Source organism: Pararge aegeria, chromosome 4 (genome assembly GCF_905163445.1).
Source record: "Pararge aegeria chromosome 4, ilParAegt1.1, whole genome shotgun sequence".
Classification (NCBI taxonomy): domain Eukaryota; kingdom Metazoa; phylum Arthropoda; class Insecta; order Lepidoptera; family Nymphalidae; genus Pararge; species Pararge aegeria.
Window position 1 is genome coordinate 10,037,573 of NC_053183.1, and position 24,122 is coordinate 10,061,694.

General features: G+C 35.0%; 1 protein-coding gene across 1 annotated transcript; it reads left to right on the plus strand.

Annotated features, from left to right (window-relative positions):
- The first annotated feature begins 3,920 nt into the window (after nt 1-3,920).
- LOC120637830 (serine protease inhibitor 88Ea-like) lies at nt 3,921-21,068 on the plus strand. The gene is made up of 8 exons (XM_039909859.1): nt 3,921-4,210; nt 12,690-12,990; nt 13,773-13,940; nt 14,345-14,606; nt 15,277-15,375; nt 17,524-17,654; nt 18,763-18,889; nt 19,622-21,068. The coding sequence occupies exons 2-8, from the start codon at nt 12,697-12,699 to the stop codon at nt 19,780-19,782; spliced, it is 1,242 nt and encodes a 413-aa protein (XP_039765793.1). The 5' UTR covers nt 3,921-4,210; nt 12,690-12,696; the 3' UTR covers nt 19,783-21,068.
- Nucleotides 21,069-24,122: the final 3,054 nt, after the last annotated feature.

A 24,122-nucleotide genomic window follows, 5' to 3' on the forward strand; every position in this document is an offset into this window, starting at 1 on the left:
AGAACAGACCAGGTAAAATTCTGAAATTATAAATTCCCAAATTGCCTCTGCCGGGGATTGAACCCGGGGCATCAATTCTTAAACTACAGCTCTAACCACTGCACCAGGGGAGAATTCTTGTTTATTACTTTTTAAAACGTTCTTAAAATCACAATTGCTCCGCGGGTAGCCAAAGAAGATATTGAGGTCGCATGCAATCTGCGTTAAATGATAAGAGTTAACAATAGATCAATCATGTGAACATTGCACACTTTCTACTTCTCTAAGTGAATGCCTGTGTTCCACTGACACAGGTCATGAATATCGAACTATCAGGCGATAAGTATTTTAGTAGTTACAATTATTAGATGCATCATTTAAAACTTTACTTTTATTTATTTAAAACTTCAAAACTTAAATTACTCTTCAGAAGGGTTATCTATCGTAATATTTTCCTATCCCTTTCCTAAAGGCTTGAGAAAAGTGTGATAGGTATAAAAACTAGCTGTTGCCAAAGTTAATTTGTTTCAAAAAAAGAACCGTTCGTTTTCCCATGAAAAATAACGCATGTTTGTGTGCACATTCGACACTACTGAAAAATGAGATTGAAATAAATAATTAAAAGCGAACGCATTGCAGTTATTCGCGTAACGAATTCTAAAACGGCATATTAAAGAACTCCGCAACAATTTGGGTCTCAACTTTTTCGCTTTCACGTTACTCGTCTCATAGGTACTACATTTTACGTAGGTACCTTTTCAAAACTGAGACTTGCTTTGGAGGTAGATGTTTATTAGCAGTGGCATAACCATACCTTATTTAGGGCTCCGGGCATAAGTCTTTTCTTTTTTTCTTTAACGGAAGGACAGTAGCTAATAACTATCATCAGGGTTGCAGCAGCGTCGGCGGGGAGGTGGGGCGAGCGCGAAAGTCTAAGGGGCCTTCTGCAAAGACTGGGACCTCGGCTCGGGTCGACGTTTCGGACTTGCAAGGCCGTGTAAATATGAAATTGGGGCTCTATTAGTAACTAAAACTTTCCGAGCAGCTGTCCGATTCACTAACTTTACCAACAGTAGCTAAGCGGCGGCCACCTGTTATCGCCATATGAAACATGCTATAAGTTTACAACTGTTAACTATTTGTAGTACCTTCTCTGTACGAGGCGACGAGTTGGCAACTTGTTGGAAGAGTAAGTGAATCGGACAGCAGATCAGTTATAATATAGAAAAAGAGGATATCTACAGGTACTTGTTCCTAGACAAGTTCCTAGTAATCTAGAGTCGTCATCATAATATATAATAATAAACAGATTACCAATTCGTGCAGCGCTTTGTCTCGAAATGATAATTTTAAAATTACAATTTATTAGGTAGGTTCTAAGAGGAAAATTATAAAACATCGATGCACAGTTAACACTAGAGTACCTATCGGTGCGGGTGATATGAAATCGTCGGTTATCTGCAATGGCCGGGGATTTTTTTCTACCCAAGTAGGTATGACACAAATTGGTATACTTCGGTAATCTTTTGAGGATTAACAATTAAATGAAATCCATACACTCGTCGGTTTCTATGCATCGTACCGAAACGCTAAATCGCTTTGCGGCACGTTTTTGTCGATGAGTGGTAACCAGCTATGATATGTGGAGCGTTATGGGGTATATACAACAACCACAGGTCTAACAGCTTAATAGTAATTAATTACTTATTTATTTCATAACCAACTCAAAGACTTTGGGCGGTAAATGCGACTTATAAAAGATAAGTAAGTGCTTAGTTAGATACTCGTACATGCAGTGGAAACGATGGGGTCCAATGCCCGGTAGGGGGGGATATTGGGAAATTTTTAATTTATGAATTTTCTCGAGTCTGGATACTTCGACCGTCGCCAGTTACCCTATCGCCATAAAGGTACAAGGGGTGTCCAAGTGATTTAGCGTTCCAGTACGATGATGCCGTATAGCAACCTGCCAGACCTGCGACAGGTTAGGACGTTAATATCTCACTGCAGCATTATCTTTTACTAGCAGGTGAAATTTCAGTCAGGACTAATTTATAGTTGAATTAATAACATAATATGGTATAAAGTCGTGTTTTTTAATAGAAATAACTGACGGACCAAGCAGATGGCTCACCTGGTAGTTAGCTAGAAACCATCGCCTACAAGCAAAGCAATACTACGCAGGGCATGCAAGGAGGTCTCTCTCTCTCTACGTCGTGTTCCTCATTGCTGAGGATCGTGACCCCTTCCACTTACAACCTTTCGGACGATTTTGTTTCATTTGACTCGGCTTTTAGCAACGTGTAAAGCAATATGCACTTTGGTGTCGAGAGCAGCGCGGATTTGATCCGACCAACGAATCGGGCTACGTCCACAACAGTGGCGAGCACAGGGTTTTTGACCAGGGTATGCATATAGAAGGAAGATGTCATGAAATGGAAAAATTCTATTCCTTGATGAGGCAGACAAACATTTAAGGCTATGCAGTGCTTTTGTGCTTGTATGAAGTGCACGCCACTGGTCCACGAGGTCTCTTTCCTTCCACCTTTTCAAGATTGTCTCCATATCTTCTGGCAATGTTACCGACGTAATCGAGAATCCTCTGAATACAGGTGGTTGATAGCCTTCTTATAATTTTAAGCTGTAATTTTAAGGAGCACGTACCTACTGCAAAATGCTGCCCTGCGTTCATTGACCTGAGGCGTAGGTATTAAGCCTATATGCCTGTAATAATACGACATTCAGGCCTGATCGAAGCAATGCCGCTTGGCGGCAGGCAAAGCATGGCGGTAGTACCTCCCCGGTCGAGCTCTGTCAGAAAAAGCTCTACTAGATACTACTAAACTATGATATGTTATAAATATATGTTCTTTACTGTCACGTACCATTCTATAAATAGGTACATAACTTGGAACATAAGTGAACATAACAACGCTACCTGCACCGCTAGCATGGGCAGGAGACAATTATCTCCCCGGGGAAAGGATGAAAATGTATCTTATCCCACAGCTTTTTCTACACTCAGAGCATTGGCGCACAAGAAGAACATGAAGAAGAAACACTTTATTGCACGTATAACATACAGGAAAAGAAACAGTAAGGAGTATACAGTACACAATGTAGACATGCAACGGCGGCCTTATTGCTGCAAGCAATCTTTTACAGGCAACCTTTTAGGACTTACAGCAAGAGAACGGGATAGTGCCAAGAGTGTTGATACATAAATACCAAAATGTAAAGATACAAATCCATATATAGTTTAAATAAATATACGAAATATATAAATATAAAATATACATAATATATAAGTGCAAATAATATACAAATAATATATGTGTAATAATAATAAACGGGTGTAAACTTCTCCTTTTCCATGTTCCCATGCTTTAGCCGGTGGACACGTCAATTATATCCCCTGTCAGAGGATATAACCGAGGGGTATAATTTTTGTCTCCAGCCTGTGCTAGCCCTGCAGAAGACGGTCTACGAAAGTTTGCTGTCTACCTAGTGGAACAACAGATGAACAAGCAACATGCTGGCGACATACGGCAAAAGACCATGGAATTTGGAAATCGGTTGACACGACGATGAAGATTATTTCATCGTTGATTTCATCAGCTTCATTGATTTTCGTGTATCAACAACGATATGGATAATGTGTGACCCGAACGTGAGCATCGTCAAAAGAAAGATACCAAGGTATATTTATGAACTTCTTGAAAGAAACATATCATTAAACAAAAATGAGCAATTGTCATGATGCACCTAACCAAAAAATACAGAGTGAATTTTTTTGTAAATATTCTTAGTGGTTACCGATTGAGAATAAGTATTGCTCATCCGTTTAATAAACCGAATCCTCAAGTTTACTTAAAGCTAATGCAATGTATGTTAAGGTTAATAAAACTGAGTGTTTCATTTGAGAAGCCCGCTTTGTCACCGACACGGCAGGTTTGTACGCGAACGTATACCAGTTTACCAACACTAACATAAAAGAGGATAGCGGCTGGCCCTCTTTCAGTCTGCCTCAGATTCTCGCCGCAACAGAACGCTACGCGTGTAGAATAAAAATAAATACGTTCTATACTTTATCTCGAGATAAATTTCGAAATAAGTATTCAGTGAAATATAAATCTCAATACCCCAGGGAAATAGGGTAGCGGGTCGTCTAAATCTGAAAATTTGTGCATACGTTAACCTTTATTGAAATATAAGGACGTTCGGGCAGACGGTAAGTCCAGTTTTGTTATTAAAAATCTATAAATATTTATTAGTTGCGTCCAGGCTGTGCCTTGAATATAAGATCGCAAGAATTTCCCGTCACCTTTAGTTAATTACGTTCCAATGCACTAAATTGATGATACCATTGAAGATTTCGAGGAAAATGTAGCAATGACAAAATGTTTACAAGTTTGTGATCAGTGAGATTCAAATCCAGATTGTCCCGAAAAAGAAGTCTAACCTTTGGTTATACTCAGACACTGGCTAGTGCAGTTGAATTACTGGAGCGGAGTTTAAGTTGCGGTCTGAGGCCTGTGGTTTGCGGGAATCTGTATTTTTGTTAAATAACTTTTCTTCTACGGCAGTATGTTAAATTTTCCATGGCAGGATTCAAATCACCTCCTCAGTCTATTATTGAACTCTTAAAAACTATAGATATGCAGCCTCTAGATCGCGCTTAACATGTATATACTGTAACTTTTATGTTTCGCCTTTGTAATCATTGTGTTTGTTATGCAGCTGTGTAGATTATACTTCTAGAGGCAATACATCTCACTGTTTGTGACTAATAAAGTTAACGTTATCTTATGATTAACTGGAATATCACTATTTACTTTTCGCCCTTCAATACAAATAAGTAGGTATGTTTACAATCAACTCGTTCGATTTTCTGTTGGAGAATTAACAGAGCGTTTATTTTTCTACTGTTGATTAGCAAGTACGCTTTCTAATTTACTGTGACGAATGCTTACCGCTGTCGTCGGTACTCGATTAATGCAAAATATAGGTGAACCCATGACGAAAATATATTTTTTTGCCATGTGTTTAAATTTTATACCTACTTATTTCAAGTTGGGTATATTACAAGCAAGTACACGTATTCATTCATAAATATATTTTATTTGTTTTTCCTTAATTAAGTACTTAGGTACCTTGCTTGCGGTGCTCGAACATTTAAATATAAATCCTTCGATTTGTGAACTTAAGGAAAAACTATAGCTTCATAAACATAAAAATCTTATTATTTTATCCACGACCAGATATAAAGAGTTAGTTAATATGTTTTTGTGGTAAGTGGTTTAGTGCGTGTTGACCAACTCGAAACGTTTTCGTTGATTTTAATTTTTCTTGAGTTTTTTGATTAAGGTGTTAAGAGTAGACTGATTACTATCTTAGTGAATTATCTTAATACACAGTAGAAAAAAAAACGAATAAAATTACTTAAAGATGAAACGAATAAAATAACTATAATTCTACATATTACGCATAATTCACCTGTCTTTTGTCTCATTGCAAATTTACCGAATTTTGATGACTATAATTTGTAATGGTTGTGATTAAAATTAGCCATTTTAAATAACGACCAGCAACATAGTTTACGAGGAAGCCCATGGATGGGCTCGAGCGGTGATATATGGCCTAGTGGTTAGACATATCCACATAAGTTAAAAAAAATCTCAATGCCAAACTGAGAAACTACGGGCATGGGTCTCCTCCCACAATGAAAAGGGGTTAAGACCGTAGTCCACCACGCTGGCCCTGTGTGGATTGGTGGACTACACACACCTTTGAAAACATTATGATTTATGGAGAACTCACTCAGGTTTCCTCACGATGTTTTCCTTCACCCTATCCTAATAGGCTAATATATATTAATAAAGCTTTTTAACAACCATAACAAAGTAGGTACAGTAGCGCACTAAGTACTGCTTATTTCTGCGTTCCGATCTCAAGAGCGTGATAGCCGGTGTAATAACAGAACATGAGGCTTGACTTTACATCTGCGCCTAGAATTGAGAGAAAAAGGCCGGCAGTTCGTAAGTCGTGTTCCTTTCACGTCCAGTACGGCTAGCATGGGTAGGAGACACATTTCTCCCCGGGGAAAGCATAATATTATATCAACTCTCCGAGCATAGGTGTACAAGTGGAAATAATATCCAAACAATATAAAAGTAATTATAAACGTGAATAAATTTCTCCAAATCCCGTTATTTGACTGGTGGACACGTTAATTTTATACCTTGTCGGGGGATTTAATTTTTATCTCCTGCCTATGATAGCCGTGCTGCGAGATGTGGCTCTGTTCATGGGGATGATTTTCCACTTACCATCAGGTGGGCCATATGCCTGGTCCGTAAATACTTAATATCTAAACACATTTGCATCTATACAGCAGTATATTATAGTATATTTTCAGGAATTTATATTCAGGAGTTCAATGGATATTCTATCAAATTATTAATTGAAAATACCCACTTGTTTGGCTCCTGCCTTTTAAGTTACGACACTTATTTATTTTGAAAACATATAAACTGAGATACAATTTCACGCCTTTGCTTCATTTTAAAACCATCTACTTTGTAGCTCGCTTGGTATATCTATCTATTGATTATTCACTATTAATTTCCACTTAGAGCACAAATTCTATAAAATATAGCTTCGCTTGCACACTTTTAGCCAGCGTTTTAGTTGTTAATGAATTTCCATAAAAAAAAACAGTAAACGGAAAGAAAATAAAAAAAATGGTTGCAGTTTGTTACCGCAATAATGTTCAGGAAATAAGGCTGTGCCTATCTAGCTACCCTAAATACAGCGCAATTAAGGTTTGTGCTTTGAAAATAGTCTATACTTAGTGTTTTCGCTTAAAACTTAAGCAACCGCCATTAGAGATGTTAAATACGTACCTATAACTACATATTATAACAATAAATTCAAGCACGCTAATTATGTAGTAAAATCATACATTTCCACAGATAACATAGCGTTATTATGGCAATTTTCAGATAAAAATAAATACCTAACTTATGACTACCTAGATAATTAGGTACTATTTTCTGCATTTCTACCTGGTTGATTTATTTACTTGTAATATTGTAAAAAGGTATTCATACATTAAAAAATGACACTTTTTTTTTCAATACTAGGTATATTGTAAATATACCTAAATATATTGAAGTATATGAAAATGCAGAGAAAAATGGAGTAAACTTCGCTTAACCAAACAGTCGGAACGCAACTAATTGTGATTCCGTTAGCGTATCGTTCCATCCAACTCTTATGCAAGTGTTAGAAAAGAATACCCACTTGGCCTCGTTACTGGAACTTGTACAAATAATGTACCCGGAGCTAACTAAAAACGGCTTTACCTATAAGCCACGTAATAAAGGCATTGACGTTCATATTATTTTTAGCATTCTCTTAGGAGAATAGGGAGTGTTGTAGAGCTTAGTTCTGTCTTGCTGCTGCAATCCGAATTGGCCTAAAAATTCATTTATTTATTTAATTGTGCCTATTAATATTTAGCACATTCAATAAATGTTTTGACGACCTTGGCGCAACGGTGAGCGTTATTATTATTATTATTAAACTCTTTATTTGTATACCACAACATTAACATATTTAAAATATAACAAAAACAGAAACTTCGAAAGAAGTAGTAAAGTAGTAGCGTTGTGAATTTTGCGAGGTTGCGGTTCGATTCCCGGCAGGGGCAATTTGGGAATTTATAATTTCTAAATTTTCTGATCTGGTGGGAGGCTTTGCCCGTGGCTAGTTACCACCCTACCGGCAAAGACGTGCCACTAAGCAATTTTGTCTTACAGTGAAACTGATTAGAGTTATGACTACCATACTTCCTTACAGGATAGCCCGTTATCATCTTTAACTGCAACACTTATCACCAGGTGAGATTTAAGTCAAGGGCTAGCTTGTAGAGGAATAAAAAAGGGACAGGGAATCAACGATGAATTTCTATGCCATTATTATCCTAGGTACTAACTAACAAGCGAAATGCATATTCCGACGAGTAAAATTAGACAAGAAATGTAAAATTCAATGTATGACTTTAAATACGTAGTTACTGGTAGGTAATTTGAGATTTCAACGTAAATAAAAATAAGCCCCGATTAAATAAGCTACCTGCGTTCCTGACTAATACAGTGTTTTTGTTTGCTTGTTCGTTCATCTCTCTCTCTTTTGTCCGTCCCTCATGACTGAGGATCGTGATCACTGCTATGGCGAGTAATCTTGTTATATATGATCTCTCTCCATTGGGTCTTGACTTTGGCCATTTGTATTGCCTTATAGAAGGTACGGGCACCAGTTTCTCTTAGTTGACCCGAACACTGGGTTGGAGATCTGCCACGGGGACGTTTGCCTTCTACATTTCCAACCACTATCAACTTTTCAATGCTCTCGTTCCCGCGTCGTGTGATATGTCCAAAGATGGTAGAAATACGTGTTTTAATTTTCAGCTGTCTTTTCATAAGTTCGTTTTATTGTTTTGCGACTCGTTTGATAGGAACCCGCTTTGTTCAAAGATCTATGAATGTTAAGTATGTCTACCATCTACACCAACTAGGTCACTGTCCCTAATCGCACTGAATTAAATATTAGGACTTAGATTGCTGGTCCATTTTCTTGAATGCATAGAAACTGTAGGACTTGGTACAAAGAATTATTCAAAATTAAGTTCATTCGTATATATATATGAGAATTGGCACATTTGCTAAATCGCGAATATAAAGCACGCAACGGTTTCTTCGTAACGGTACTGTCATAAAACATTTTTCGATTATTTTGAAAGTGTTACCGTAGTGAATGATTTAAGACCTGTCGTTTCTCTGATACGAGGAAAGTAGGTTACGTTATACCTACGTATTTTCCAAAAATAAATGTGTACTAAAAATAATCCGTTTAGTATGGAATCAATTAGCATACAACACTGGGCAGAACTGTGAATGATTAAGCTTGAAAAATTGTCGCTGCATGCTGCCATCGCTGATGTAATTAGGATTTTCCGAATCTAAAGTAAAACAGTTAAAATTTATAGGTCAGTTAAATTTTGCAAATTTTTTATTTTAGGAATCCCTGAAACTAACGGAACGCACGGTCCTTATAAGCCTTGTGAATTAGTTTGCTGATTTAGTATATGACGAATGTAGTTATCGCCATCATCTCACTACTATGTACACATTTTGTACATGTACCTAATAAACGCATCAAAAGTGCCACGTAAGTGCCAGCCCTACGTGATAAAATCTTAAATCGCTGATATAGCTGAACGAGTTGCGAAGCTAAGAGCATACAGGAAGGTCGTTGGGTTCATCAAAGTACTGGAGACTGGAGTTGTGACGCGATTCTGCATTAAAAAGCAAAGTGCTCGCAAATCCTCCACTTGCTGAACAGGCGACATCAAGGGTGGAAGAGTACAAGAATCCTTATAAAGCTGCAATGCCCGGTCGTGGATATCCATTTTTCTTTTCATTATACAACATAAGTCATGCCCGAGTAAAATGCCAAGAATGTTAGCTACATTTACCCACTGTCAGGCCGCGCAAAAAAATTGCCAGTCGTTCTGTAACCTGAGCAGTCTATCAGCCGCGGTGTAATGAATCATTCTTATCAAACACTTAAGTTAGATAGCTGGGTGTCTGTCTGTTTTCAGTTTCTACTTTTTGTTCAAAAATAAGAAAAAACAACAAATCTCAGTAATTTTATGATTAAAAATTCGTAGTGACACGCTTTAGCAAACCGCTTGTGTAACAAACGTGACGTGTTCGACTTTCTCCGCTCGATCTGCATCGCCGAGGGAAATCCGCGCGTTATGTAGCTATTGTACAACAACCAATTGTCCAAGGATGGCTGGGATTCCCTCTCGCATCATTTTGACATTAAAGGGGTATTGTAACCTGCGCGCTTAACACGCTGCGTGCCTCTTTTGATAGCTAACTTCCGATTTAAATTGTATTATTGCAGTGTAAATTCACGCAATCATCATCATCATCATCATCATGTTGGAATTCGTACCAACTGTAACCAATAACCTTTTACCCACAGACTTTTATTTGAGTTGTGGTTACCTACTAAGAGGGGTATAATCATTATTATCGTCACATAATCACCCCATTATGGCCCACTACAGAGCACGGGTCTCCCTCGCAGAATGAGAAGGGTTTTGGCCGTAGTCCACCACGCTGGCCAAGTGCGGAGTTGTAGACTTCAGACACCCGTGAAAACATTATGAATAACTCTCAGGCATATAGGTTTTACCCCGCTATAAGACTCTTTTCGCAAAGTATAGTAGTTATTTGTAATTTGGTATACCTACTCCGCGACAAGACTCGTTTCGCGGATGATTAAATATTATTTGTTGCAATTGAAATTTTGCATGGCTTCATATAGTATAGCGTAGGATTAATATTGATAGGGCATTGTTGAAAATATAAAAGGATTTAAAGTTTAAATATTTTTAAGATTTTATTCATTTGTATTTTTAATTAGCATTTAATTCATATATTAGAATAGAATTTTTCAGAATCTTAATCCTGGCATATCTAACTGGCACATCTATGTAAAAGAAGCGTCTGGTAGCACCTAAAGTTACTACCTAAAGAGAACGTGTTGTAAACTGTAATGTATAACGTAATGTATAAATAAAGATATTTTCTTTCTTTGTTCTTTCTTTCTAGTTAAAGCAAAAAATGTTAAAATAACTGTTAATTGTATATCATGGAATTCCAACATGTTTCGGATAGAAGCTACACTATTAAAATGTATGAAAGTAGGTATAGGTTAAATTGAATCTTATTTATCGTAGGTATACGCCATTCAAATATGAAATACACTACGCAAAATCATTTTGACCTAATGACACACTGATTAAAACAGTTTAAACCAATAACATATAAATTAGAATATACTATTATGTCAATAATAAGACTGTTGGGATTTCCCACATTACGCTCAGGGTTATCGCTACTGCATGCTGTTGTACAAAACAGTCGTGACGAATCCGGTCTGTATGGTTACCATAAAGGTTATGCATGACGTAGGGCGTTGTATTTTAAAATGATTAAAATTGCAACTTAATGTCAGACATCTCAAAGATTTGAAGGCCTGCTATACTGCTGCCAAGTATATCAACGTCTTATTTTACCTATTTTAATAAGTTACTTCTGATATTTCATATACTATTACGGGCGGCGGTTATTATGTTATTAATTTTAGAAAAAAATAAAATTAACCTATTTGGCATGAACAATACCCACTTATTAAACTACTATTATATTTCACTTAAACATAAGCATAAGAGTTGATAAATGTTTAAAGAAACTTAAGTAGTGTGTACTCATCATTTGCCCCCCCCCCCCCCATCCGTTCCCCCTTTAGCCTGGCGTCAACTAGAAAGCTTTGCGATGCGTTCGTGAAATCGAGACTGGGTAGTCTCAATTGATACATACGTCAATACACCAGTAAATTTACTTGAAACACCGTCAGAAATTGTGGATCCCATGTTCACTCGGGCGCGCTTGCTGAATCTTCGATTCATAACTCTTTATATTATGCTTTCTAAATAAAGGATATTTTTAACTCGTACATTGCTCCAAGGCGGTCGTCTAGTATTCAACGATATAGGTACCTACTTTTATAATCTTCTCCCAAAGGAATTCCTCCAATAAAGGTCTTATAGAAAAATATTAAATATTGTTAAGTAGTAAAGTGAATGTATTCTCACTGGTTTTGTAACACTGTAAATGTTAGAGGTAAAAATACAATCGTGCAGTTTACTAGGCTACATTAAATTGCTAATTTATTCAAGGGAAATTGTAAATTATTTTATAACAAACTAGCTGTTGCCCGCGACTTCGTCTGCGTTTGATATTGTTTTTAAAGTATTCAGTATCGCTAAGCTTTAAATGAGTATAGTAGTATATATATAACATGTGACTGTCAATTAATTATAGACAAATAATTTACAATAAAATAAAATTGCGACTATAATTAAAGATCTAAGCTATCCTATCTCTTAAGTTGGACCAGACTGCTCACGGTGTGTAAATTTAATTTAAAATCGGTTAAGTAGTTTAGGAGTCCATCGCGGACAAACATCCTGACAGGAGATTTATATATATTAAGATTACCGAATGAAATATTTGAGATGTCTCTCAATAAGTTCAAAGTTTATACAAAATTAAAGCTTACAGAAAAATCCTATTATAATGTTAAGGATTACTTAAACGATGAAAAAGCTTGGGTATGCTTTATAGCTTAATATGAATCGACTGTGAGATGGTGATAACAAAAAAAACTACCCGGCTAAGTTTGTTGTTGGCTCTTCTAAGACCAGGGCGTGCTTGCAACTCTCGTAGCTTTAGGTTTAAGTTGGCGAACGTAGTTATCAACAGCCCCTTACAATTATGTAAGCATATAGGTATGAACGCTTCATAAATGGCTGCGATAGGCCTACATGAATAAAGAATTCGTGAATTAGAAATTAAATTTTTACTACTAATACATACATGACGAAACATGAAACTAAACACCCTAGGTTTCCTTAGTCATCTTAGTTTTCAGGTTTACGATTGTACATACCTACATTAATCTTGAGCCTTAAACTTGATACCTAGAGTGACTAAGTGGAAAAAATCAATTAAATTACGTTGTGTTCAACACACAAAAAGTTCAAACACATTTCTCTATTGTTTCAGAAGCAAGATGTTGAAACTAGGCGTAATATTGTGCCTGGCTATATCGTCAACAGTAAACAGCCAGTGTTTCTACAAAGATGATACATCTAAGAAACTTAATCCCGACGCCCGCACAATGTTATACAGAAACCAATTGGAGTTCACTTTGAATCTCTTCGATACTATAAACCACGCAGTTCCCGAGGATAACATATTCTTTTCTCCATTTTCTGTATATCATGCATTACTTCTTGGATATTTCGCCGCTGGTGGAGAAACAGAAAAAGCTTTGAAGCAATCATTACGTATTTCCGACGCACAGGTAATTTTTTAAATTGTATTCTTTTCATTTTAAATTCAGGTTATTTTATTATAGGATGGCAAATCGCCCATCGTTAAGATCGTAATTAATATTATAAATACGAATATGATTTTGTTTGGTTGTTACGCTTTGAAGACTGCATCTGATTTTATTACAAAATCCCTCTTAACATCATTGATCTTTCGGATAGTAAATTTAAGGCACACGTTAAAATCGTTTCAATAAGGTAAGCCTACTATTCTGTTAAAGACTATTTAAATGATAAAGAAGTTTGGACATAGGTTATTGATGGTGGAGTAAATGCATAATATTAATAAATTCACCAAAACATTAATTTATAAATGATTGCTATAGTGGTGAATTATAATACAACCAATAATTAAGTAATGCTTTAGAACAAAATTTTAGTAAACATCTTTTACATATTTTAAGGTTGTAACATAAACTTTATTTTAATTAATAATTATTGATCATTGTAGTTTTTTTTTATTTTTTTTTACATTTATATTTATAAAACAAAAAAATGTATGACGTTCATAAGTGCTGTAACTATAGCCTAAATTGAATAAAGACTCAACCGGTAAACCGATCCCTGCTTAGCGATTTTTGATGCATATAGGTAACTTTTCATCACAGGAAAACTAACTTATAATTTATAAACTAATTTCTTTCGGGATTTTTAAAAATACAATAAAAACTCAGATGAAGTGCCAAGCAAGAGTTTGTTACTTAATACACAAAGAGAACAATATAAACCCACACAATTGTTCACTCGCTTCCAGGACAAGGTGAACTTGCTGATGGCATACAAAGTGGATAAGAGGTCGCGTGCTGTAAACAACAACAGTGACAGCTATGAGTTCACGAACGCCAACAAAATGTTCGTGGACTCGGAGCTGCAAGTGCGTGACTGCCTGCTTAACCTGCTCTCTGGCGAAGTGGATGCACTGGTATAGTTTTTGTAATTAATCATTTTTAATATGTTTATTAACTTAGTATATGTCATACTAACATTAAACATATTCTCTAAGGTCATATAGCGAAAAGGACTGCACGATACTAATAGATATGTCAATTTGGTTTAGTTTAAAGGTTCTTGTTCGATGAACTTAAGAGTTCGTTGTTTGTTTACAAAGAATCCGTTTTATGGGAGGCTTTAGCCCTGCCCAGTTACCACTTGATCGACTATAAATTGCATAGTAGCAGCAAGAGAATAAGAAGGAAATATGAGAAAGTAGAAAATAATACATACACAGCACAGAATTTTATTCCAACTGACTAAAGTACTCCGATAGATTAATTACTTATAGTATTTTATTCAACTAAGTCGTTACTTGATAAAATATATTTTCAGAATTTCCACCAAAACCCGCAAGAGGCACGCCAGCAGATCAACAACTGGGTAGCCCAGGTTACAAAGAATAACATAAAGGACCTGATTCCAGCATATGGTGTTTCTAATTCTACTAAGCTAGTCCTAGCCAATGCAGCTTACTTCAAAGGAGTATGGTCCTCTAAATTCCCTGTAGAGAGGACGAAGAAACAAGTGTTCTTTGTGTCTGAAACTCGGCAGACCCTGGTTCCTTTTATGAGGCAAAAAGGGACATTCCATTATAGTAAGTAAAGTTATTCTTCCACGATTTAAGTTTCAAATTCAAATTCAATAATTTCAAGTAGGCCTAACATAAGCACTTTTGAAACGTTAAGTCTGTCTGTTTGTAGTGACTCTACCACCGGTTCGCAAGGCAGATTCTACCGAGAAGAAGCCGGCAAGAAACTCAACAGTTGCTCTTTTCCAACATCAACAATTTACATTTTAGCGAAAAGCGGAGCAGGATGCTTCCAAGCAACCTTGTCATTAAGAAATTTATCAATTGTATAGTAACTTCGCTGTAATAAATGTGTTTTAACATATTCTTTAAACTTATGCATTGGTAGGTCCGAAATTTAAGTAGGTATATTATGTTGGTATAAGTTATTTAGAGTACAGTAAAAGGTTAAAAATGTTTTTTTTTTTGTAAATATTTGTTTTGGTAACTAATAGTTGTGTAACTAATGATATTTTGTTATATATTTTATGATATGGAATGAACTATAAAACATTTTAACTTCTTAGTACATACCACAAATATCGAATTACTTTAATACCGTAAAATTATTGTATAATAGTTATGTTATACAATTTTTTTTTTCAATTTTAACTGGGCGTAAATAGACGAGTTACAAAATTCTTTGTCTTCATCCATCTTACTGTAAAATGTTAATGTTTTAATATTCTGTTTACAGTGGTGAGTGACGAATTAGGAGCCCAGATCCTTGAGTTGCCGTACAAGGGCAATGACATCAGCATGTACATCCTACTTCCACCATACTCGATGAAAGAAGGTATGTCGTCACGATAAATTTAAAGCATGAATCACTATTATAGTGCATACTATCACTTTTTATTTTTTTATAAATTAAGAAGCACTTTTGGATGGTTTTTTGTGAAGTACTCACGAAAAGGTAACCTCCCTGGCGAAGTTGTTAGTTGCGTGGTCTTATAATCGGAAGGTCACGGGTTCGATGCCCGGCGTACTGGGAGGCTTTGGTGTGTGACTGGTTACCACTCTACAAACAAAGATTTGCCCCCAAGCAATGTAACGTTTCGGTACGATGCGGCTTGGTTATCAATTAGGGGTTTGGGTTCAATGTACCTGCCTTACCCCTAACAGGTTAGCCCGCAGCCGTCTTAGAATGCATCCTTGACTCTCACCAGGTGAGAGTAGTCAAGGACTAATTTGCATTGAAAAAAGACAGCGTATTTCAGACAGAAAGTGAATTTTCATTATGTTGCTCTTATATTATGTACGGACAAGGTGAATTTTCATTATAATATGTTGCTCTTATATTGTGTTAATGTACCTATGACCTATTTAGTACTAATATTGATTATTGTTTTTTCGGCAAGTAAGCTTCTCATGCGTGATATAAAAATGTAGTAACTATTTTGATATCTTGTTCATAAAAAATAAAATAAATAAATATATAACGACAATACAAACATCGCCATCTAGCCCCAAAGTAAGTTTAGCTTGTGTTATGGGTACTAAGGTAACTCATGAATATATTTATTATGATAAATATTATGTAAGTATATTATTCATAAAAAAATTACACTGAAAAACATTTATGTTTTTCCCACAAACATTGTGGGACTCCAACCCTGGACTCTGAAAGCAGGGTCCCTACCCACTGTTCCAATCGGCTTAATGTAGCATATTCTAGACTTTACGCTATTCTTTACCTATAAATAGTACGTATTTATCAACCGTTTGACGTCTTTTGCATGCAGTATAATCTTTATCAATTTAAACTGGACGTATTAAGTAATTAACTATTTATATATATTTATCTTCTTACAAAACGCAAACGACTGTACTATTTATCAACACTGAGTATAAAGTGTTTCAAATTAATTGATTTTCTACGCCCACTTTCACATTTCGTGTTTCTATATACGAGTACCTCAGTTTCTATACTCCTCGGCCTCGGATATTTTAATCTACACATCTGATTAAAAAATCATACCGCAAAAAGCTACCGCAGTTTTGTCCATTAGTATGTGATAGTAACCCTTTTTTATTCTTATATAAGATAATTTTAAACCTTAACACAACCTAAACGTCTAAACAGTGTGTTTAAACACATTAATTATAGCTAAGTTACGAAATTGATAAATATCATAATGACGGGGTTGCTTTGAATGTTCTGGTCCCAGTTTGAGCTTTCCCCGGAGCAAAGTTAAAATTTAAGTTGTTGATGTTGTAAAAAGCACCTGCTTGGTTTCTTCCTGGCTTCTACTCACTTGAATCTGCTTTCCGAACTGGCGATAGAGTCACTTCAGACAGACAGAGTTGACCTTTCAAAAGTGCTAGCTAAGCAAGCCTACTTGAAATAAATGAATTTTGACCAGTAGGTATAATATGTTGTTATGGATTAATGTATGTTCATCTGCTGCCTTATAACTTACTTTTTACCAACATATCATACTTGAATGAAATATCTTTGAAGGCGTCATATCATACGTTGGTTAAAGTCTCTGTGACTTCACATTAAATCGAATATGACGTCCTCTAGTGGACAAAGAAATTAACAAAAAACGTAACTATGAATAATAAGTACGTAAATATAAAATACATTAAAATGTATTACGTGCAAGTTTTTTATTAAATAAACGATACATATTAGCCATTTCAGATCAGACTTTTTATGGCGACATCTTTCAGTAGGTTTTAGTTTTTAAACTTACTATATTAAATTAGTATGAAGTGACTTAAGTAGGTATACAATTCTTCATACTAGAGACTGCAAAAGTTTTCACAATTTCACAAGGTTTTATTACAGTCATTATTTACGAGTATGTGAGATTATATAAAATTACCGATCAGGTGTTTAGAACTTTAAAATAAATCTTATAAATACATATGATGTTGAGTATAAAATGATGTTGAGTACTGTAGTTAACATAATTACGACTTTTAACAATTACAGGAGTATCAAACATCATCAAAAACTTAACCCCAGAGCGTCTTGCCGCAGTGGTTGAAGAAGGATACATGGGCAGAGAAGTGGTTGTCGAAATCCCTAAGTTCACAATTGAGAGAAGTTTACCACTTAGACCGGTAAGTCAAACTAATATAGTGCAGTATTATAAATAAGCTTCAAGTGTTCCCTTCTAAATATAGATAAGAAATAAACACACACTTTGACATTTATAATAGGTATCTGATATTGATCTATTTATTTATTTATTTATTTAAACATCTTTATTGCGTAATAAAGGAGAAATTACAAATATAGTTAAACAAAAAATTAAAAGCAAAAGATCTATCTATCTATGATCTTGATGAAATATAGCACAAATATAGGATTTGTGCCTTTTATTTTTATTGCCCGGAAATTCACCGGAGTAACATTCTCGTAGGGTTAACATAAAATAGTCTTTGTTATCAATGTAACTTTAACGCTAAAACGAAATTTCGCATAAAGATAGCTCGCATCTTGAAGACTGATATAGGATATTTTTATCTTAGGAAATCAAAATTTTCATTTGAAAAACCGAAAGAAACAAGGTCGAATTCGCAGGAAACCAACAGCAAGTCTATTAAAATTTATAATAGTTTCCTTGTTAGTCACTACTAAATTAAATAAATAAAATATAGTAAATTTTAAATCTAAATACATCAAGGAAAGATATTAATTTTTATTTTAATTATCACCACTACTATAATAGTTTTTACTGTTTATTATAGACGTGAAGATTCAAGGATTCAACAACTTTTAATTAGCAGTATTTTTTCAACATGAATTTGGTTATTTGTTGATTTTAAATGTACCGAATGTTCGTGGTAAAAACGCAATGCAGTGAAAGAAGCGCAATATTTGATTATAATATGTTTACATTTTAACTAGCTCTAGGTAGAATATAGACTGTAAAGAACCAACAATTTTTTTTTTGATATGCAGAATCTTTTTGGTTTGAAAGTCTTCCTTACTCCATTGCGGTACTAATGACTGCCTCATTTTATTTATTTAACAACCAATCTGCTGTTGGGTAGTTAGTTAACAATTATTTATTTTAAAGTCATCTTATTAGGATGGTACGGTACCGGAGCATCACGTGCGTAGAAATCAAAAATGACACGATACAGATTATCCTGCTTCTCGCAGATTATAATAGCCAATTAAGATTAATTTTAATAATATTAATAATAGAATTTGTTGTTTCAGATTTTGGAGACCATGGGTGTGGGTGATTTGTTCAAGGCATCCTCCAACTTTAGCACTTTGTCGGACGACAATGGCATTATTTTCGATGATGCTGTTCATAAAGCCAAAATACAAATCGACGAAGAAGGTAACTTAATCGAACCCTCTTATTAAACGTCGTATTTTGGAAGATCATTCTAGGAATTGTAAAGCCTCAAGCCTACACACCTTGTCTGTCTAAGTGCCACATCCCGATTCATCATCATTGTTCTCAGCGACTTAAAACAGTGTACAAATATTTATTCACTTCTAGAGTAGATGTACTTTTTTAAAAGATATTTTGTTTTTAACTTTTTAGTACAATCGAAAATATTAATAGTTTTTGTGACAGAGGTCATGCTTATTTCTGCCGCCAAGCAGCAATGCTGTGTTTCGGTCAAAAGGGCGTGGGTTCCGGTGTTATATAACAAGTGTTATTTTACCAAGTCTATGAGGCTTGAGACCTACGTCTCAGGTTAATGGACAAAGGGCGGTACTTTGTGTACTTTCCTTGTATTCCTTGTGAAGTGTTGTTCTATTTATAAGCAATGGTTTCCAACTGTGAACCAGGTGGGCCATCTGCTTGGTCTGTAGATTTTAACAATAAAAAAAATGAGGACATCTCTGGTAATGCAGAGTAGCAAGTGATGACAACTAAAATAATTTGTTCAAGAAAGTCTGAAACAATTGTCTTATTTTGGAACTCCTTTTATAGACAGCATCCCCTTGGAAATAGGAAGCTATCAAATAGGTTGGCAAATCATGCAAATTGGTCAAAACCTCTTTGGAATTCGTATGGCAAAAATAAAGAAATATTTATAATTAAATGTTCTCTATCTAGGAACGGTAGCAGCAGCTGCCACAGCGATCTTTGGATTCCGATCATCGCGTCCTGCAGAGCCCACAGTCTTCATCGCCAACTTCCCCTTTGTCTACATTATATACGAGCGACCCACCAACTCAGTACTCTTCATGGGAGTATACAGGGACCCCAAGAAGTAAACAGTAATAATAGGTTTAATCCATTAATTGTAACTTTTCTTATATAATAAAAATCTTTTCATTACTTTTGTGTGCGAAGTGTGTTTTAAAAATATATAAGAAAAACCACTGGTTTTTGTTTTCTATTTTTAATAAATAAAAACATATATCATGAAAAGATATTGTTTATATAACAGGTAAGATAGAAATGGACTTAATCATAAGAACTCATGCTAAAGTGAACATACAGCTTCAGTTAACCCCCGTAGTTTATAGTATCAACAGTGAAGCTGTCTTACAAAATTGGTAACTATTCATAATATTTTAACTTTGCCCTGTGGATTTATCGCTTTAACTATGGGACGTAACAAACATAACTTTATACAAATTGTCTCAGAAATCAACGAAAAGCCAGAAACAAATTATAGGCCAAGTCGTGACAGTTTAAATCAAAAAATAGTAAAGAATATTGGAAATGATCATTTTGAATTTTAAAAAATAATCCTGAAAATCTGTCTCCCTGTGAGAATCTTAATTCTTGAGATTATAATTAGAACATCACTGAGTGGTAATTTGTTTTTATACAGGTACTCCATATTACCTGTATTATTAATAATGTCGCAAACGAATTCCTTAGAAAATAAAAAAAAGTAATGTGTGAAACTGTTGAAGAGAGACGGGAATTTTGAGTGGAAAATTCGTTTGGCCTTGCTTCGTAAACTGGCGTAGTCACTATGACTAAGGATTTTGCTTCCTAATTTGTTTTGTCTTTTTGCAGTTTAAAATTCGCACGAAGTTTGTTGTCTCGTTAAAATGTGGGTTCTTTTCCGCATACTTGATTATGTTTGATCTTATACGATACGCTAACTGCATACAATTTCTAACAGGAATCCAAGTGATTTTGACATTTTAAAATTTCTTCTTACGTACTTGGGAACACACATGATACGACTTTTCGATAATCATGATTTAAGCAGTTGGTCGCAAAGAGGATACATATATTACGGAGTACATAACCACTATGACAACATAATGGTTGTGTACTCTTTTGTCGTATGTAAAAGTCACTCAATATTATAGATATTTGTATACCGCAGATCAAGTATTAAGATTTAATCAGATGTCGATTAATTAATATTTTAATTTATTTATTTTCTTAATTTAATAAGTAGGTAGTTAGTATAAGACGCGTTTATGTTAAGTTTAATTTATAGATACTATTCTCTACGCCTACAATATGTTTAATCATGTCATAACTGTATTAATTTAATTTTATACCGAATGAGAAATACAATTTTACAAACAGAGTGATTTTTTTCTTTTAAAAGTTGTTATCTTAACCTTTTGATTCGTTGAATCTATAAATATTATTTTACATCAATCATTCATGAAATACCATAGGTTAATATACCTACCCGTATTTCAGGAGGTTTATTAACCTATAGTATTTCGATAGAATATTATATATAACTTAAATGCAACCAAATATCAATTAAAACAATCATTGTTTAAAATACCTGTGCCTGAATAAAATAATACTTGAACGGTTCCAGCACGTGATTGTTGTTGCACGTAGGCATGATATGAAAACGAGTAGACGTTCGTGGTATATATGTCGAGGAAGTCAAAACCATCGTCATCATCAGCATTTACCACGGGTCACCACACACGGTTTTACGCCTTCCTCGTTCTACCGCTTCTAGCTACCTTTTTAGTCTTCGGTCCAGTAGGATGGAGGTCATCCCATTGTCTCCTCTCAAGATCGCGCTTGCCTCAACGTCATTTTGTATTGCGACTGACATGACTTGTCGACATTTAAAAAAATGTAGAGGATTTCATTTATTCAAAGGAGAGCCAGGTTCAGATCAATGATCAAATCAGATTAGAGTAATAGGTAAAAAATCGATAGCTGAAAGAGGTATGGTATTGGCTGGGTACATCTTAGATGCAACATTGCAGGAATGGCGACCTAACACTTGAAAAACAATGAAGATACAGGGCACAGGTAAATCTAAATAAATAGAATCTAAATAGAAGTGGTACGAGACCGTGGAGCAAATATAAATATCTATGTCCATGACTAACTATGATGATGAAGGAAAATATGAGATATAAAATATTCTGGGTGAATTCACAAGGATCGCAATGTGGATTATTTGTTACAGGAATAGGTAATTAAATATTATGTTAAGATTTTTTTTTAAAAAAAAAGCTACACTATCGCATTAGGTTTAAGTATTCTGTAATGATAATGTTAGAATAAGAATATAAATAAATAAATTAAAAAAAAATGGTTAGGTACCTAGGTAATTATTGCCATTTTGTCCAACACATTTTCTACAATTTAGCAGTCTGTTTATACTAGCAGTAATTGAAGGAAAATCGGCTAAGTATCAAGACGAGGCAATTTTCACTTGATATTACAAAAGCAAGTTAGTGTCATTAAATTCTTAAAGCGTCCATTAGCAGCATAACCGTAAGTGAAACGTAGAGTTATTAAAGCATGTATGATAACTATTTATCATGGCTAAAAAAAACTTGTTCCTTGACCTTACTAATAACTTTTGATTACATACTGGAAAACCTCTGGCGATAAATAGACGACCGATCCGTAGTTAGAAAGTTTGCGTGCTTCATAATAATCACAAACGTCTGTTTATCTTTTTAACAAGCATTTGGAGTTTTGTTCTGCGCAGTGGTGTGCGTGGTTCAATTCATTTGTCGCTGTACTCACAGTTGCAATTTACATTTACTGTCTTTGCAAAGAGATATAATATAAATGGACGTTGCTTTCCGTTTCCGCGTTGGCTTTCTTGACACATGGATCATTTGTTTAAATTTCTATTCTACCTAACTGCTTACCTAGAGTATTTACAGACGAACTGTTCTTCTAGTAGTTTGCGCACTAAAATTGCGTCAACCGCATACAAAGTCGATCGGAGTTTCAGTGCATTTAAGTCATTCAGAATTTATTTTTAGTGTTTGTTATTGCAAATTTGTTATTTAATAGAACTCATCAAAGCCACAATTTACACCTTGCTAAGAGTTATGTTATCAAAAAAGGTTCAGTAGCACGGAGTTTGGAAATTGGCAATAGAGTACCTGCCCGGTTATTATCAGTTATTATTATAATTGTAAAAGGCAGCCCTCGCAACTGAGCAGTATCAGACTATGCTCTTATTCCCACTTTTTCATGAGAGTAGTGCCATCCAGTGCCATGCGCCACCAGTGTGATTACCGATTACGATGATTTAAGATTGAATGACGTTCAGATAGATCTACGATAAACATATTCAAATGCAGGTTTAAGTATTATATTTATATAATTTTAACTAGCGGATGCGGGCAACTATACGACAGCTAGAATTTATGATATTCCGTGAAATTAAGCAATTTTCCCGCGGTGTGTTCTTCAGAAAGCAAGCGTAAAATATAAAGTAAATTTAACGTTGTTAACTTAAAAATAAAGTTCTTACATAAAAACATTCATTCCCTATTTCACCATAACAATTGAGGTAACATTTTCATAAACTGTTAAAAGAACTAGAAATTCGCTTTTTTAACCAAAAACTATTCTCATACAAACTTCTCTTTCTTTCCCCTACTTAAACCTCTTGAGATTTAATTTTATATAAATCTTTCTTAATATTATATATATTCTTAATATAAACTTTTCTCATTCTGAGAGGAGACCCGTACATTGTAGTGGGCCGGTAATGGGTTGATGATAATGATCCCTCAGGGTCCTTCGAAGAATATTCTCTCAAAATTTTAAATTGCTGCGTACAAGCTTTATTGGTTGTCTGTCAGGCAGTCTGGACATTCGCACATAGAACCCAGCCCATGATAATAAGTAGGTAACAGCCCCCGCTTGCGTGGGATTTGAATCCTAAATGAGATCAAGAACTATCTCGGGTTAACAAAGTATCCAGAATACCTATCTCTATTTTAAATTGCATAATAGTCAATTTAGCATAGTAGTAACAAAAACACAAAAAGATAAATTGACAAACAAATTTTCTTATCTAGGTATAAACAGCTTTTCCAAGGACATGTAAATCTTTCCAGGATTCATCAATCCATAGATACCTGGGACATCCAACAGGAGATTTTTTTAATTGACGATCAATACACGACACGATCCTGTCTAGGTGCCCAAGCTAAAGGATTCGCGCCGATTTGGTTTCTCCAATAATGTTGGAACTCTTGAGCAGGAAGGTAAAAAAGTTTGACTTATGATTAACCGGAACAAAACGGAATATCTTCGTATGAAAAGGTTTCAAAATATCGGAAAAGACCGGTACGGTATTAAAAATAGATGTGAGGGACATACACGGGAGTAGGCCAATATACGAATTTCG

Coding starts and splice junctions, on each gene's coding strand:
- LOC120637830 (XM_039909859.1), top strand. CDS start 12,697: ATGTTGAAACTAGGCGTAATATTGTGCCTGGCTATATCGTCAACAGTA. Junction 15,376..17,523: donor ACCATACTCGATGAAAGAAG/GTATGTCGTCAC, acceptor TAACAATTACAG/GAGTATCAAACATCATCAAA. Junction 17,655..18,762: donor GAAGTTTACCACTTAGACCG/GTAAGTCAAACT, acceptor TTGTTGTTTCAG/ATTTTGGAGACCATGGGTGT.